This window comes from Zootoca vivipara, chromosome Z1, assembly GCF_965207765.1.
Source record: "Zootoca vivipara chromosome Z1, rZooViv2.hap1.1, whole genome shotgun sequence".
NCBI classification, from domain to species: domain Eukaryota; kingdom Metazoa; phylum Chordata; class Lepidosauria; order Squamata; family Lacertidae; genus Zootoca; species Zootoca vivipara.
In genome coordinates this window covers 4,008,482-4,026,743 of record NC_142583.1, presented here as the reverse complement: position 1 = coordinate 4,026,743, position 18,262 = coordinate 4,008,482, and the positions used below count along the sequence as shown (strand labels likewise).

Below are 18,262 nucleotides of genomic sequence, written 5' to 3'. Positions count from 1 at the left end.
GGATAGAGGTGACCCTTAAAAGTATTGTGGTCCTGAACCATTTAAGACTCTATAGGTCAAAACCAGTATTTTGAATTGGGACTGGAAACTGCCAGCCAGTGCAGTCAGACCAGAATCAGTGTAATGTGCTTAAACCATCTTTCCCTGATGAGCAGCCTGGCTGCTGAATTCTGCAATAACATGCTCATCATTTGTGCACCGTTGAGTTTCAAAGTCTCTCTTTTCTTGCTCTGCACCAAAATTCAGCTGGCCACTGAATTCTGCACCAGCTGTAGTTTCAGAACCGTCTTCAAAGGCAGCCTTACATATAACTCATTGCAGTAATCTAAGTCCAGTCGCAGATGACTCTGGGGTTGCAGCGCTCATCAGGCCAAGGGAGCCGGCGTTTGTCTGCAGACAGTTTTCCCGGGTCATGTGGCCAGCATGACTGAGCTGCTGGTGCAACCAAACACCGAAACCAGAGCAGCACATGGAAATGCCGTTTACCTTCCCGTCGGAGCAGTACCTATTTATCTACTTGCACTTTTTGGCGTGTTTTTGAACTAGGTTGGCAGGAGCTGGGACCAAGAAATGGGAGCTCACCCCGTCGCAGGGATTCGAACCGCCGACCTTCTGATCGGCAAGCCCAAGAGGCTCAGTGGTTTAGACCACAGCACCACCCGCGTCCCTTAATCTAAGAGATTACCAGAGCATTGAAGGCAGTAATTAGGCTATCTCTGTCCAGATAGGGACACAGCTCGGCCACTAGCTAAAGCTGATGGAAGGTGCTCCAGGGTGCTAAGCGACAACAAAGGCTCCAGAAATGCCACCAAACTATAGTAAAGGGAAGCCTATAGTAAAGGGAAGCACAGAGGGGGGGCAGGGAGGTAAGTGATAGAGAAGAATTTAAAACATTAATCTGGGTGCTATGTTGAGTTTAACGGTGGATGGATTCTCAATCTGAAAAGGCTGGAGGCTAAAGCATTCTTCAGGTGTTGTGATGCAGTGCATGGGAAACCTGCAATGGGGGGGGGGGAGAGTGCTGGTTCTGCCAGTGTCACCATCCCACTCGTGATAGTGTGAAGCAGCGCACCTCTTGTGTCTCTAGAGCAGGCATCCCCAAACTGCGGCCCTCCAGATGTTTTGGCCTACAACTCCCATGATCCTTAGCTAAGAGGACCAGTGGTCGGGGAAGATGGGAATTGTAGTCCAAAACATCTGGAGGGCCGAAGTTTGGGGATGCCTGCTCAAGAGGCTTCTCACACATCCTGTATTTCTGCAAAAAAGGAAAATAAGTGGGTCAATAAGTGGGTCATGCAGAACAAATAGTCACATCCATTGCAGAAATCTTGGAAAGTTCCCGTGAATCAGGGAATTCGCACCGTGGCGGAGGAATGACTTAAATAATGCCCTTTCTCTGCACCGGGCACGTTACCTTCCAGAGGACACTGTTTTAATGAAGTGCTGCCATCTGGTGGGCAAATGTGATGCAGTTTAATCCTTTCTGCGCGTTGTTGGCCTAGTACAGTGGTACCTCAGTTTAAGAACAGTCCAGTTTAAGAACGATTTGGTTTACAAACTCTGCAAAACAGAAAATAGTGTCTTGGTTTGAGAACTTTACCTCGGTCTAAGAACGGAATTTGAACGGTGGAAGGGCAACGGTGGCGGGAGGCCTCATTAGGGAAAGCGCGCCTCGGTTTAAGAACGGTTTTGGTTTAAGAATGGACTTCCAGAACGGATTAAGTTCGTAAACCGAGGTACCACTGTATATCGTTGCATTTCGGAATTTTCCAAGATGACTGTCTTAATATGTGCCCCAACCATTATTGTCATTATGTTTCTTACCTGCCTTTTATCTGAAGGTCCCAGGGCGGGTGCAACAATATAAAATGCAGCATTCGTTCAATATATTTCTCCAGAAAAAATTATTTTGCAATATTACTGAAACATATGGAGCAGATTGGCATTTGATGTCTCATATTCCCAACATTTCTTATTTGCCCCTGGATATATTTGGTTCAACCTAGTCCAAGTACCAACAAAATAGAAATTTACAAAACATTTTATTTAAGAGTAGTACTGGGACGGTGTGCCATCCCCACCGACAGCTGTAATCTCACAGTTCAGGTTTTCTTCCCATTTAGTTTGATGTGCAGTAGCAGAAACATCACAGTAACTTTGATCTTCCCCTGCTTTGTCACCAGGTTTTCCACATCTGTAGCATCCCACAATGGGCAATATTTTGTCACTTAGCAATTAGCTATATTTCTTAATTGTAAATATTGAAAAACTGTGGACATTGCCCTCCTAGTTCACTGCTTATTTCATTACAGGATTTAAAATACTGGTACTCATTTTTGAAAAGGCTCCTTATCTCAACCAACCCATAACTGCACCATGATTTCAGATTGCCTAAGATAGTCTTGCCTTCCATTTCCTCATTTTATTCTATTTCTGGTAAATTGACATTGTTTCCACTTTGCATTGACCAGAAATGTTGAACAATCCGAGGCAAGGGAGGGGTGAGCCCAGGGCAAGGCAGAGACAGTGGCAAAACACTGCAAAGATTGCCTTTTAATTTAGGGGACTGAGCTCGTAGGACTTCCCCTTTCCATCTTGGAACTTCCTATTTCACTTCAGCTGTTGTGGAGCTTTCCAAATGAAGAAGTACTGAAAGAACAAAGACCTCCTAATATGACACCTCATGGGAGGGAGAGTTAGAAAATCCTTGCTTTAGTCGTGCTTTCATTTGTAACCTGTTCCCCAAACCAAATGCAAATCCCTTTCCACCAGTTACACCGTAAGCTTTGAAAAGGACTCTTCAGAATACAGATGACATCAGAGGTCACCTATGCTGAAGTGAGGTTCAAGAACGGGCCTTCACCTGCTGAGCCCAAAGGTAAAGATCAGGCGGTGGGATGCAAGGGTCTGTGTGCTGGGGTGTTGGCAACCTTTTGAAGAGGAAAGGAAATGATCCTGTGGGCGCTTCTTCTCCAGTTGTGTTTTAGGGCAGCTTGGCTATAGAATACCTTTTCAGTTTTCTGATCATCTGTGCTATTTAAATTCAGAGCATGCAGAAATCAGACAAGTATATACTTTTTTAGTATGGAAATCTAGCAGTGGGGAAACTAGTGGCTGTTAGAAAAGATGGCAGCTGTTAGAAAAGATGGCAGCAGTCTTACAATCTATTTTTTAATTGTAAAAAATGCTTCTTACAAGATTGAACCACTCCATAGGACCAAAATAATTTTTTCTTGCATCCAACCTGTAAATCAAGGGGTCGCCAACCTAAGGGGTCTTTTAACTGGCCCAAGAGCCACCCCCGAACTGAGCTGCCTGCTCGGTGAGTCCACGTGTGCTGCGCTAAACCAGCGTGACACAGAGACTTGCTTCCGTGGTGCCAGAAACCGTGTTGACGCAGACGCCGGAAATCACAGGCTGGCACACAGTCCGGTCCATGGAGGGATCTCCACTGGAGTGAACCGGCCCAGGCGAGGTAAACCTTGCTGACCCCTGTGTAAACCCATTACTCTCTTGGGATATGTGGGAATTTGCCAATTGGAGGAAACGGTACAGCCTGGATCAGAATAGTGCAGCTTCGTCTGTCAGAGATGAACAAACACACACAGAAACTTGAGGAAGAAGAGAGGTGCATATATATTTTTGCCACTTGGTTGCCATCCATTCCTTTCTGATAAATGTGAGATTAGAAAATGCTTAAGAAGTAAAATGGAGACCTTCAGGTGTGCCTCACTTTAATGGTCTCTGGTAAATTATTACTGGCTGATGTTCTAATTTCTTAAATTTACACCTCTGACTCATCCTATTTTTTGCTCCATAGGATGCACCTGACCACAGGTCGCACCTAGTTTTTAGAGGAGGAAAACAAGAAAAAAATATTTCGCTTTCTTGAATTGTCCTAGGCATAGCAGCCAACTCCTAGACGCCTAGGTGCCTTTGCCCCCCCCCAATTAAATATTTGAGGAAGCTTATTTTGCAAATGGGGAAAGCCACGTTTTTTGGGGGGGGGGATCAGCTCAGAGTTGTACATCTTTTTTTTGCAAAGGGGGAAAGCTCCATTTTTAAGGATCAGCTCAAAGTTGCTGAGTCTCCTTGCAAAGGGAAAAATCCTGTTTTTATGGGGTTCAACTCACAGTTCTGCAGGTTCTCTAGGAAAGGAAAGGGACCCATTTCTACAGTTTCCAGACAGATAATCTAATCAGCCAGTCACATGTCTCCCTCTGCAGACAACAATTGAGGCCTAGGCGAGGGGCTGGGAGGGGCCGGGAAGGGAGCTAGTTCCCTTATCTCCCTCTCCAATCTCTTGCAATCAGCTGCTGAGCGGGTTCCTTTCAACACTCTCTTTCCCTCTTGTTAGCCTTTAGCTCTTTCTTTTAATAATAATAAAAAAGCACGACCTGCCTTTAGCCCCTGGACAATTCGGCTCTGGGGACCACACATTCACTCCATAAGACGCACAGACATTTCCTCTTACTTTTTAGGAGGAAATAGTGCGTCTTACGGAATGAAGATACGGCAATCACCCCAGCAGAGCTTTCAAGACAACTTGCAAAATAAAAGTCCATAAAGAAGCCCGATCAAAATTGGATTAGGATTGTAGGCCATCTACTCTTCACTGACCTCTGCTGGCAGATGGAAAGGGGGTGCTTCATCGTGGAAGAGACCCTCTAGCTTTGCCTGAGCAGGCAGTAGGCGGCCACCATCGGATCTTTCATAGGCAGTAGAGAGCAGAAAGCTACAAAACTGGGTGCTTCAAAGGAGGATCCAAAGTATCTGCTAGATCCAAAGCCCTTTGGATCCCCTGATGGGCCTGATCTTTGGCCCCTCAGCTACATCATATTGGAGCTAGTGTAGCAAAAAGTTCTAGCAAAATCCTCCCTCCCTGCCAGTTTCTTGCCCTGGCTGGTGCGAACCATCGAGGGTCTGAGCTGCAGCACTCAATCCTCTGGACTGCCCCCTGCCATACCCCATGTAGAAGTGCCTTCTTCCACGTCTAAAAACGCATCGCAGAGGTTCTAGAGTCCCAGGGGCGGCCAACTCCAAAGAGACTGCGATCTACTCACAGAGTTAAAAACTGGCAGTGATCCCCCTTTTGGGGGGTTCAGGTCAAAGTTGTTAAGCTTTTTTAGGGAGGAGGAAAGCCCTGTTTTTTGGTTCAGGTCAAAGTTGTTGAGATTTTTTAGGAAGGAGGAAGGCCCATTTTTAGGGGTTCAGGTCAGAGCTGTTGAGCTTTTCTGAGGTGGGAGGAAAGCCCTCTTTGGGGGGGGGGGTGAAAGGCTAAAATGTTGAGCATTTTTTAGGGGAGCCAAAGTTGTTGAGCTTCTTTGGGGGGAGCCAGTGATCTACCAGTGATCTACCACAGACATCCAGTGATCTACCGGTAGATCACGATCTACCTGTTGGACGTGCCTGTTCTAGACAATGGACTAGGCTAGGGGTTCTAGGCTAGTCCCTTAAATGTTCCCCTGGCACCTCCCCAAAGTCCAGGAAGCATCTGCCCAGGTTAGGGAGGAAAGTGCAATGCTCATGCGCATGATGTCCCCACCCCAAAAAAATCTCCCTCATAAGCTGGTGCCTCTGGCCCTAACTGTTCCCCTATGAAAATTTTCACCCCACACCACTGATTCTCGAGTATCCGGGTCTTAACCAATCTCCTAAGACAGGCATCCCCTCCAGATGTTTTGGCCTACAACTCCCATGATCCCTAGCTAATAGGACCAGTGGTCGGGGAAGATGGGAATTGTAGTCCAAAACATCTGGCGGGCTGAAGTTTGGGGATGCCTGTCCTAAGATCTCAAAGGAAATGGTCATGGCAGGATTTCTGAAGGAGCGATTCGCCAAAGAGGACTCTGCCAAAGGGAAGACCCTGTCTAACGTTTGATAGTCATGGTATCTAGGCCCTCAGGGTGGCTGACTCAGATCGGGGGCAGAAAACCTTTTCCCTGAGGAAAGGTTATCATGCTTAGGGCTTCTTCATATGCGGAAAAGGTATGATAAGAGATATATAAAGTGGATGTGTGGAAAAAGTGGACATGAGTTTTCCTCCACCTCTAACAATACCAGAACTCAAGGTCATCTTTAGGAAGCTGGCTGGTAAGAGGTTTGGGGCAGACAAGAGTGTAAAGGTAAAGGGACCCCTGACCATTAGGTCCAGTCGCAGACGACTCTGGGGTTGCGGCGCTCATCTCGTGTTATTGGCTGAGGGAGCCGGCATACAGCTTCCAGGTCATGTGGCCAGCATGACAAAGCCGCTTCTGGCGAACCAGAGCAGCGCATGGAAATGCCGTTTACCTTCCCGCTTGGAAGGTATCTATTTACCTATTTATCTACTTGCACTTTGACGTGCTTTCGAACTGCTAGGTTGGCAGGAGCTGGGACCGCGCAATGGGAGCTCACCCTGTCACAGGGATTCGAACCGCCAACTTTCTGATCAGCAAGCCCTAGGCTCTGTGGTTGAACCCACAACACCACCTCTGTTCCCAGACGAGAGTGTACTTCTGCACAAAGTGCATGGCTGAACTGTGGAAGTCATGAGCACTAGGTAGAAAAGTAAGACAAATTCACAGTGGTAAAGGTCATATTATTTAAACTGGGTGAGTGACCTTCATTGAAAGGTGTGGCGACCATGTTTGACATCGAGTACTGGAGACAGTCTGCCACTGAATACTAGCCTGGGGAACATGAGGGGAGAGAGCGCTGTTGGGCTTGAGTCCGGCAGGCAGGCTTCCCAGAGGCGTCTGCTTGTCTGGCCTCTGTTGGAAATTGCTGGTGGATGAGGTGGACTCTTTGGTCCATCTCATGTTCTTATGCCATGGGCTGCTTGTCCATAAAAGTATGCCACTTAAAAACCTTTCTTGGGATTTCCATCTGGAGACACGTAACCTTCAAGAAGATGGCATGAGGAGCCTTTTCCTTTTAGAGCATTCTTAACCGCAGGCATCAAGCAAAAAATGGCTTCACAGGCACAAACAGGCATGGTGGGAACCTCTGTTCTGGACTAGCGGGTCTGAGAAATGAACAGAAGTCTATTTTTGCCTTAAAAGCCCCACTTCCCCAATATTCTATACGTGCGAATGTGCATGTCAGCTCTTTTGAACACCAGCATTCCGCAAATTTCCAGCTGCCAAGCAGAATCAACTTGCATGATGTGCTAATGCCCAGCAGAATTATAGTTAATGGGAAAATACACTCAGAAACTAATTTGCATAAGTGGCCTACAGAGAATTTGTAATCTTCCCCAAAAAATCTGCGGGCAGTGGATTTTTCAAAAATGATTCATAGTCACAAGGCATTTGTCTATATGAGAAGTGCGGAGCAGGCACATAAGCTATTTTAGACAGTCATGTCATTGGCCTATCTGGTTCAGTTGCCAGTGTGGGGGGGCCCAGATGTTCTGAACCCCCAGTTCTCATCCCCAGCTGACTATCTTCCCCATGGCCAGGGGCTGGAGGCTCCAACATAATGGGGACTGTCCCTCTGTTTTAGCTCATTACCATCTATGCTGACTGGCACTGATATTCCAGCTTTCACAGCCCTAAATGGAAATATCAGGGATCAAACCTGGGATTTTTGCCTGCAAAACATGTCCTCTACTACTAAGGCATGGCCCTAAGTCATTGCTACTGAGTCATGCATGTCCACCAAGCAACAGAGAGTCTTGTCGCCCTTTACAAACGGCTGTTGGCCTATGGTTTCTAGTGCACAGAACTAGCTTTCCCATAGGTCATTATTCTTCAGCAGCCAGTGTGATTGTGAGTGCAACAGTGATGCAACAGCATGATGAGGCATTTTAAGGGTTAACTAGCTTGTATTGAGTGTATTTGAGTAAGTACCCTTTACCTTTGTAATGGTGACATCTTCACTTTTCAGCATCTTCAGGAAGAGAAACACCACTTAGTAGATTCCAGAAATGCAAGCCCTGGTTTCCGTGGGTGGTGTCAGGGTTTTTGATGTTGCTCTCCATCATACTTCTTGTTGTCATCATTGGTGAGTAAAAAGCAAGCTGTACTTAAGAGAAAGGGGAAGATTCTGCAAAAGGGTTGCATGAAATTTCTGAGTAAAGCAGGGAGAAATGAAACCGTAAGTGGACTTAGTAGGTATTCTCTCCCTCTAGCAAAGAGCATGACAGAACCTAAAAGTTCTCCCATTGACAAATGTCCTTCAAACTGATGAAGTTTGGATTGGACATGTTGTGATGAGGGGTGCACTAACATACCTAATTAAACAGAAACATCATTCATATTCACTCACTGTTTCCCACCCATTCCAGTAATCTCCTTTTAAAAAAAAACAAAAAAAAACCTAGCACCAAAAGGTTTGATAGATCACTTGCTCTCTTGATGCGTGACCATCATGGCTGATTCAAATTAGGCAAAAGGGAATCACTGGTTTGGTTGAGGATACAGTGAATGCATCATTATGTGAGAGAGTGGTGCCTGCTAATCTTAAATGTCTATACTAATGCACAGAGCATGGGAAATAAACAAGACGAACTTGAGCTCTTGGTACAGCAAACTAAATACGACATAATAGGCATCATTGAAACTTGGTGGGATGAGTCTCATGATTGGAATGTAGTAATAGAGGGATACAATCTATTTCTGAGAAATAGACCAAACAGGAAAGGAGGAGGAGTGACATTATATATGTGTAGAGATGTGTATACCTGTGAAGAGATAGAATCATAGAATCATAGAGTTGGAAGAGACCACAAGGGCCATCCAGTCCAACACCATCAAAGCATTCTTGACATATGCCTGTCAAGCCTCTGCTTAAAGACTACAGTTCAAGAAGGATACTGAAAAGCTGGAACGTGTCCAGAGGAGGGCATCCAAAATGGTCAAAGGCCTGGAAACGATGCCTTATGAGGAACGACTTAGGGACCTGGGTATGTTTAGCCTGGAGAAGAGAAGGTTAAGGGGTGATATGATAGCCATGTTCAAATATATAAAAGGATGTCATATAGAGGAGGGCGAAAGGTTGTTTTCTGCTGCTCCAGAGAAGCGGACACAGAGCAATGGATTCAAACTACAAGAAAGAAGATTCCATCTAAACATTAGGAAGAACTTCCTGACAGTAAGAGCTGTTCGACAGTGGAATTTGCTGCCAAGGAGTGTGGTGGAGTCTCCTTCTTTGGAGATCTTTAAGCAGAGGCTTGACAGCCACCTGTCAGGAATGCTTTGATGGTGTTTCCTGCTTGGCAGGGGGTTAGACTGGATGGCCCTTGTGGTCTCTATGATTCTAGGAGTTCATCACAGTGTTAACACCTCCTTCTGCGGCCAAGCCTTTTTTTCTTGGACTCTGCAATATTATATGGTGCTGCTGTTCATTCCCTTTTCCCAGTTATTCTCAAAGGAAGTCCAAAGAAGGGATTCCTCAAAACCCAGTTTCAGAAATCAACACAATGGAATTGCCTCCTGGAGAGTCCTGAAGGAAAAGGTGAGTTACTATGAATTAGAGGATCTGATGGACCTTAGTATGTGACTAAAGCTTAGACGCTTTAAAATAAAAAGTAGAGAGCCACCCTTATTTAAAGGAGCCCCGTAAAAGCAAGATTTGATACAGAAATGCAGTTGGAATAGTCTGTCAAAAAGTTTTTAAAATATATAAGTGGTTTCTTTTTAAAACAAACAAACAAACAAACAACAACGTTTAAATGTGTCTCACACAAAACTTCCTGAATAGATTTGCCTTGATCCGCTCCAGAGGGGCTAATATGTCTGCAAGTTTTATTCACTTCTGCCAAAAGAAAATAGTTGCATATTCTCCCATAATAAATGTGGTGGTGATAAAACAATGCTTGTTTTTTCTGTGTACTGTGTACTGTTGAGTACCCCCAGAAAAAAGCACTGGTTCCAGTGTTTTGAGGACCACATAGTACAAGTGGGAGCTGCAAGGAAATGCTGCAATGTGGCATGCTCCTCTTCAAGATTCTAGGCAGCTGGCCATGCCCTTTCCCCAAATACTCCATTCCATCCACTTCCCAGTTTTCCACCCGTTCTCCTAGTCAGTCAGCATTCCATGCCTGCTGAACTGTTTCTGATTCACTCTCGATCCCTGACTTAGTTTTTTCTGATAATTTTTTTGCAGTTCTGCAAAACTGGAGGCTCCCTTAAGCCTCCTTGGGGCGCATTGTATTGGCTCCGCCACAGCATTCACAGCACATTACGCTCCCCGTTGCCTTGTCCTTCCCAGTCTCCCTCTTGGTTAAGCAGCAGCAATGTGCTGGTTCCAGCTGCACTTAGTTTGAAAAATAAAGCATTGCTGAGTTCTAGTGTGAGCTTGAATCCTTCACTATTCTTTGCTCCTGGGTGCTGCTTGTTCCTCATCCTTGCCTCCTCCTAGTTAGTCTTCAGGCCAGAATTGTTGTTTGTTCATGACTACTGGTTTGCCCTATCACTTCTGGGTCCCAGCTTCTAGCTCTCCTCAGACTGCTGCCCACAGTTCAGCCCTGGTAGCAGGAAATGGAGTTCTCTTGCTTGTGTGTCTGACCAGTAAAAGCTCCTCCACGGTGTGTGTCTCATTTATCATTTCTTTTCATGATACACATTGCCTTAACTGCTACCGCATGCAGTTCAAGTTTTTTCCTTTAGTATTTAAAACCCTAAACCAGGCACCCCCAAACTGCGGCCCTCCAGATGTTTTGGCCTACAACTCCCATGATCCCTAGCTAAGAGGACCAGTGGTCAGGGATGAGGGGAATTGTAGTCCAAAACATCTGGAGGGCCTGAGTTTGGGGATGCCTGCCCTAAACAACTTGGGAACTGGTTACCCAAGGACCGTGTCATACCACTCTCCTCTGCTGGGTATTGCTAAGAGTCCCACTTGCCCCAGGGATGTGCTTAGTATGCATGTACTAGAAACCAGGTTTTTAGGATTGCAGCTCCAGCCCTCTGGAGTCAGTTAGCAACTGAAATTAGACAAGTGCCTAATTAGACCCAGTAGTTTTATGGAATATTAATTGTGATATTGCTTTTCATTTACTGAGTCTGTCATCTTTTTTGTTTCATCTTATTGAAAAAGAGTTTGGATTTGATATCCCGCTTTATCACTACCCGAAGGAGTCTCAAAGCGGATAACATTCTCCTTTCCCTTCCTCCCCCACAACAAACACTCTGTGAGGTGAGTGGGGCTGAGAGACTTCAGAGAAGTGTAACTAGCTCAAGGTCACCCAGCAGCTGCAAGTGGAGGAGCGGAGACGCGAACCCGGTTCCCCAGATTACGAGTCTACCACTCTTAACCTCTACACCACACTGGTATAGCACTGCTTTGGTCACATTTGGTTGTGAAATTAATAATAATAATAATAATAATAATAATAATAATAATAATACCCCGCTCATCTGACTGGGTTGCCCCAACTACTCTGGGGTGAATTTGGGGTTCACAAAGCCTGCCAGGTTAGGACTATATTTCCACTGAAAGGCGTGTATGAAATCTGAATTATAGTGCCTATCTGAACATTTGAACTCCTGCTGGTGAGTCAAACCGTTGAACAACTAAGAAATAAAAAAGCAGACCTAACTCCAAGCTGCTTCCCTCACTTATGGGACTTGTCTGTTATGGAGCCTTTCTAGGCCCATCCTCCTCCTCCTCCTCTCCCTTGGAGCGTGTACAATCCAAATTCCTCAGAGCCCTCCTCCACGTCCCCAAATGCGTATCCAACGCATGGGTCAGACTCGAAACGGGAATGACGAGAGTGGAGGCTTTAATCTGCCTATCATCAATCTATAAATGGCTGGCTCTAAATCTGAAACCCCAAGGGATTGTGCCACTGATCCTATGTGACCAGTTCCAGTCCGGTTGGCAGCTAAAGGTTCTGAACTCTCTCCAGAATATGGGCCTTGCCCCCCAAGCCCTCCTAAGGATGGATCTAAGGCAAGCTAAAGCAACAGTCAGACAACGACTCATTGATATCGAAAGACAACAGGACTGCTCAAGATGCCCTGAATACAGAACTGGAGAAATCGAGAGATACATAGCCGCCCCGGCACCTTACCTCTCCTATCTCTTGTCAAAAAACACAAGGAGGGCTTTTACACTTGCCAGAAGCGCGGCATTGCCCACGCCTGTGCTGGAGGGGCTTTACAAAAAAATCCCATACGCCCAAAGACTCTGCGTATGCCCATTAGGGGAAATAGGAAGCCCTGAGCATCTGTTCTTCAGATGCCCCCTCTATGAAGAAGCTCGAAGGGAGATCCTGGACCCCATACTGGTGAGGCTAGCAAGCCTCCCAGAAAAGCAATTATACAACCTGCTCTTGCTAGGCAAAGACCTGAAGACAACCAGGGCGGTCGCCAGATTCTGTGCCCAAATATGCAGACACAGACTTTCTTCCCAGCCCGTCTGATTTTTTTCCTCAATGGCACCCCGAGCGAGCTAGGCTCAGCTTTCCGCAGCCACTATTTTAAGGGTTAAACTTTTAGCACTGTTATATAATTAATAATTTTCTTTTAAATCTTGTTCAAAGCAACTTGTATACGTTATGCTCCCGGAAACTGTTTTTCAAAGGGATCCGTTTTATTTTTATTTTATTTTACTTCTAAGAGCTGGTCCTCGACCGTAATAATAAATAAATGAAAAATGACTTGTCTGTTGATGTGAACAATGACACATGAGCCGGGAAATCGCTGCTGCAGCTTCAAAAGGGGAACTCTAGAAGACTGAATGTTGTCATGTAGCTCTCAGCTGAGGACAAGTGCCCACTATCTTAATAGCAGTAAATGATGTGTACCTACCTCTCAGGGTTGTGGTGGGGATTTGAAGATGGGGCGAACCCTGTGTGCCACCTTCAGCTCCTTTATGCAAAAAGAAGAACAAATGATGGTTCACCAAAGGGGAAGGTGAGTTGAGTGTGTGTACACCGTGAGCAGCACTCTTTGCACCCCTTTAAATTCTGAATGTCCACTTATTTTCTGACCCTGTCCTATGCATAATTTTGAAACAAAAGAAAGGACACGCAATACTGCAAATGGAACATGCAACTTAAAAAGTGGGGCACCTTAACGGAACATGATTAAAAATAGCAAAAGAAAGATCTGGAAAAGGGCAGGGAGTGGGTGGGAGAGACCTGTTTCCAGTTGCAACAAGATTTCAAGTTGCTTCTCGTTGTCTCTGGTTTTCTTACAGAACCACGGCTGTCGTGTTGCATGGGGGACCTAGAGCAATTTGGATCCAGCTGCTACTATTTCTCCAAAGACAGAAGTACCTGGAACAAGAGCAGGGCCGAATGCAGGAAGAAAGGCTTGGACTTGGTGATTATAAATTCAGAAGCTGAGCAGGTGAGCTCAGTGGCATAGCATGGGGATGGCCTCGGGCGCAAAATGGTGAGGGGCGCAAAACGTCAACGCCCAGTGCTGCCTCACTGGGTTCCATTGAGAACAGCTTCTCCATGTGAACCAGGAAGTGACCTCTCCATACCTGCCAAGTTCCTCTCTGAAAAATAAGGGACCGGACTGAAAGTAGCGCGGTGGCCATTTTGGAACTGGGTGGAGCATGCTCAGAAGTGACTTTTGATGCTGCTGTGCCCAGTTCCAAAATGGCTGCAGCAACAGAAGTCACGCTGCAGCCATTTTGGAACTGGGCAGAGCAGCATCAAAAGTCGCTTCTGAGCATGCTCCGCCCAGTTCCAAAATGGCCACCGCATCAGAATAAACCGGGGAAAAACAAAAAAATCCATTTTTTCGGCTGGGGGCAGCTGGAAAAATGGGGGTTTCCCGGGAAAAACGGGAGACTTGGCAGCTATGGACCTCTCCAGACAATAGATAGAACAACTCTTCTTTTCTTATCACTGCAGCTGTTATCTCCTGTGGGATGCGGATGCTGTTAGGAAGTTGAATGTACATGCGCCGTCCATTTCCCTCCCTCTTCCACTCCGTGTGGTGCTGGGTGAGCTACCATAGGCCAGCCTTCCCCAACCTGGTGCTCTCCAACATGACCATTGGGCAGGGATGATGGGAGCCCTCCAACAACAACTGAAGGGTTCCAGGTTGGGGAAGCTTTTGCTACACTTATCATGCCTGGAAGCAGAATGTTAGAAGAAGCATTTCGATCTCCCGCCACTCAGCTATACAGGTGAAACTCGGGGAAATTGGAATATCATCGAAAAGTGCATTTATTTCAGTAATGCAACTTAAAAGGTGAAACCAATATATGAGCTAGATGCATGACATGCAAAGCAAGATATGTCAAGCCTTTATTTGTTGCAATTGTAATTATTTGTCGTTAGGCGGGTCAATTGTAAAGGGAATGTAATTAATGAAATGTAATAGCGATGTTTATTTTTGTATTATTGTAACTATTTGTTTTATTACTGTGGAATTTCCAAAAGAAAGCATTTGTAAAAATTAAAAGAAAAAGAAAAAATAATAAGTTGCATTACTGAAACAAATGTGCCTTTTGATGATATTCTAATTTTCCGAGTTTCACCTGTATTTTTGTGGTCTTTAGTTGCATTGGTGTTTCCATGCTACAACAGGCAGCCTTGGGTTTGGGGTGTGTTTGACACAAAAGGATCCCCAAAGATCTCTGCTCCCCATAGACAGCTAACCTGTATAGACTGCTCTGTGATTTTAATTAACTGAAAGTTTGGTTCAATTTTTTTGTGCAGGTTTTCCTTACAAACCATACCCAGAACAGTCAAGTGGAAAATTTTTGTATCGGTCTCACAAATCAGATGGGAACGAATCAATGGCGTTGGGTGGATCAGACCCCTCTTGACCCCATGCTAATGTGAGTAATACTTACATAGTAACAGTTATATTTAGCAGTTATATTGTGCTTTTCGAATGTGCAAAGTGATTTATACCGTAGGCATATTGCAGACTGGGATGGCAAGTGAGGTTGAGCAAATACTGCTTTGTGTTGCAGAAGGCCAGGAGTGCCAGCTTGGCCCTGTGACCATGGGTGCCTGGGGCCTTGGGTGTCATGCAGCGTTTATGGCCCTGGCACTGAAATTTGTTGGTGCCTGCCCGGCCCCTTCATGGGGAATTTAGTGGGTGCTTGGGCAACCAGGGTCCCAGGGGTTTGGCAGGGAATTTCAAACTCTCCATATTTCCTCTCGCCAAACAGTCGTAAGATAGGGATAGCACTGTGACATAACCCTTGTTCTTTATTCTGGTAGTTCACAGCATTCTGGAGTGAATACTTTTTACAAAGATAGGCGCTAGGGTTTGATCAAATCCAATATTATGTGTGTCTTCACAAAATGCCAAAAGGGAACATATATTCATTTGTGGTGGGAGTGCCCTCGGTTTCAGGTGTTCTGGTTCAATTTTTTTTATTGAAATAAGGAATATTCTTAGAGAACCTGTTCAAGTTACACCTCAAATGGCACTATTACCAATATTTGAAGTTAGAAAAATTCAGAAATAAAATTGAGTACTATTTATTTTGTTTTGTTAGTGGCAGCATGTGCTACTATGGAAGATATGAGTGGAATGTGACATTGGGAAATGGTGGGATAGCTAGAGAACAGCTATACAAGAAAAACTTACATAGCTTGTTAGATTATGGTGTGGTAGGATTAAGCCAGAAAGCTTTCGGGCAATTTGGAGAGATCTTCTTGAATATGCCAACAGGGCACAGCTGCCACACTCCTTGACAGCAGCCTCGGCATATATATGGAGTATGTGGAAATGGTAGGATTTTTGTAGAGTTCTATTGATAATTTTATGTGTCCCAGTTTCCCCTTCTTTTTAGCTCATTTCCTATGTTTATATTCCTTCTGTGACATATAAGATACACTAGTCGTGTATATTATTTACATCTACTGTCCATCCAAACATTATTCACCATTTCTCCCCAACTGTGCTTTATTGTTTTCTAAACTATGTGCAAAATTAATAGAGTAATTTTTTTTAAAGACAAATGGAGATTTGGTGGGTGAGGGGGATTGTTGCAATGCATGGTGGAGCTATATACCTATTTTTCCTTGCCGCCGCCACCACCATCGTACCCATAAACAAGGAATCTACAATCCTGTCACAATATATAAGTAAAAATATAGAGAGGGGATTAAATAAAAAACATGTTCGCCAGCGCTGGTGTCCCTGGTAGCAATCAGAGAAGCAACCAGAAGTCATTCAGACTCCAGTCAAACTGGCTGCTTCAAATTCAGGCAGAGCCAGATCTATGAGAATATCTTGAGGTAAGTATTTTCTTATTCCATGAGAAGCATATTTACATTGTTATTTTCCTTGGATATGTCCTGCTTGTTCAGCATGATCATCTTTCTTTGGGGTGCTAAGTCCAAAACATCAATTTTTTTGTGCTTCTGTTATCCATTTGTTGTTGTTCCCCATCTTGGCCTCTGAAAACTAAACTCTCAAAATGGCTCCATTTCTGCCCTTCTTGACTTGTTCATTGGAGACCTCGTTGATTTCCTGAGAACCCAAAGTTTAATGAGCCTTGGGTATGCCTTGTGCTATTTGGACCGATGTACAGGGCTTGTCTATAAAATCCTATCTTTGCATCCTTCTTTCATGAATTGCCTTCTCTTTCAGGTTCTGGAGAAGCAAGGAACCTAGTAATGATGATGAAAACTGTGTTGTCATGCATATAGGAAAAGGCAGCAAGATGAAGAATAACTGGAATGATGTCCAGTGTTTAGTGGACGAGCATCATTATGTTTGTGAAACAAATACAGTATTTTTTTCAATTTAAAAGGTGATCTAGAGCCAAAAGAACACTCCAAACTATTAATCATGGGCCCCCTGACTGGACAGACTGAATCCATTCTGAGCATGGGCTCCACATGAGAAAGGTGTGCATTCTCATTCCACAACTGTGCTCCAAAATAAATTTTCAAATGATAGGGAGAATCCAAAGTTCAGTAGAAAGTGGTTAATATGTAGCCGCAGCAGGTAGGCTCCAACCCTAACCACGCCTTCGCAGAAGTAAGTTCCATTGAATTCAATGAGATTTACCCCTAGGTAAATTGGATTAGGATTACAGCGTAGGAGTCGTTCCTGTAGCAGAATTCATTCTCAAAGTGTGAGGTTCTCAAAGTGTTCTCTCTGGCACCATGCCAGATATCAAGGTGCATGTGTTGAGATATTTCAGCAGGAGCAGCAAGATTTTCAGCAAGGTTTAAAAGTCCACTTTTGTATATAGTGTTGCACACCACCCCAATCTTTGAGCGGTGCGAGTTTCTGGGTTTGTGCTTCCTTTGGAAATGAGGCACAGGAAAGGGTTTATTTACACATATATACAACCTGAGCCTCCAGTGGAGGGGCTCCCAGCTTCACACTCCAAGAGGGTCCTGCTTCTCTCATAGATGCAGTCCTGGCTTCAAACAGACACGACCACCCTGCCTGTTGCCCTGAAACTTACCTTGCTCTCCCACCCACCCAACTCCTGACTCGTAGGCAGCTGCCTAGCTTGCTTCTCCATGGCATCGCTGCTAACAGACTGAAAAACCTTTCGCCCTTCAATCCTGAAACACTACCCCTTCTGCCTTTTTCTCTGCTAACTAACAAACTAACGCAGGGCTCAGGGCCTGTATTTTGGCACTGCTAAGCTCAATACCCGGCAGCCCATCTTAATGCTCCAAGCATTGATTAAACTCCAACACCTACTAGGCCCAGGAATTCAGGGGAGTCAAGGTGCCCACAAACTCATAACAATATTAAAGATATAAAGATATTGAGCCTATGATGGAGGGGCTCATAGCATTAGCACCCCAAGAGGGTCTTGCTTCTTCCTAGAGCTGCAGCCTTGGATTCCAGCAGAAATCAGGCCTGGCTCTGCCCAGCCTGCCAACTTCTGCGTTCTAGCTCACCTAACTCCACTCTCAACTCTGACCTTCGTCTTCTAACTACTGGTGAATGAATGAATGAATGAAACTTTATTTGCATTAGCCATTGGCCATAGCATTACGATGTACACAAAACACAATAAAAGTCGATTAAAATGAAACACAGTTTAGGGTCCTGAATCATCAGTCAAACAGTGGATCTTACTCTGATTGCCCCAGCTAAAAACCTTGCAACCTTTGCTATCATCTGCTCCTCTTGATCTGCCAGGAGAGAAGACACTGTGGCAGTGGTTGCACGACCCGGAATGGACAATAAAAGAGGGGTGAGTTGAGGGAGTTGGCTGGCCATCTGCTATCGAACACAAAGGTCATGACCTCAGCAGGAAGCTAGCTTGGCCATGCCAGACTGTTCCCTGATACAGTATGTTTGCTAGCTGCCAGATTATGAGTTTATGTAGACACAATGCAGAAAACACAGTATAAAGAACACCCATAAAAGGAGATGGA

General features: G+C 45.0%; 1 protein-coding gene across 1 annotated transcript; it reads left to right on the top strand.

The window, feature by feature from the left end:
• Window positions 1-997: 997 nt before the first annotated feature.
• CLEC4A (C-type lectin domain family 4 member A) lies at window positions 998-17,916 on the top strand. Its single transcript, XM_060279058.2, has 6 exons — window positions 998-2,878; window positions 7,870-7,986; window positions 9,343-9,438; window positions 13,129-13,280; window positions 14,609-14,730; window positions 16,503-17,916. The coding sequence occupies exons 1-6, from the start codon at window positions 2,812-2,814 to the stop codon at window positions 16,660-16,662; spliced, it is 714 nt and encodes a 237-aa protein (XP_060135041.2). The 5' UTR covers window positions 998-2,811; the 3' UTR covers window positions 16,663-17,916.
• Window positions 17,917-18,262: the final 346 nt, after the last annotated feature.

Excerpts from the sequence above, each read along its gene's own strand:
- CLEC4A (XM_060279058.2), top strand. The coding sequence starts at position 2,812 with ATGACATCAGAGGTCACCTATGCTGAAGTGAGGTTCAAGAACGGGCCT. Across the intron at positions 9,439-13,128 it reads GGAGAGTCCTGAAGGAAAAG|AACCACGGCTGTCGTGTTGC; the intron begins GTGAGTTACTAT and ends GTTTTCTTACAG. Across the intron at positions 14,731-16,502 it reads CCTCTTGACCCCATGCTAAT|GTTCTGGAGAAGCAAGGAAC; the intron begins GTGAGTAATACT and ends CTTCTCTTTCAG.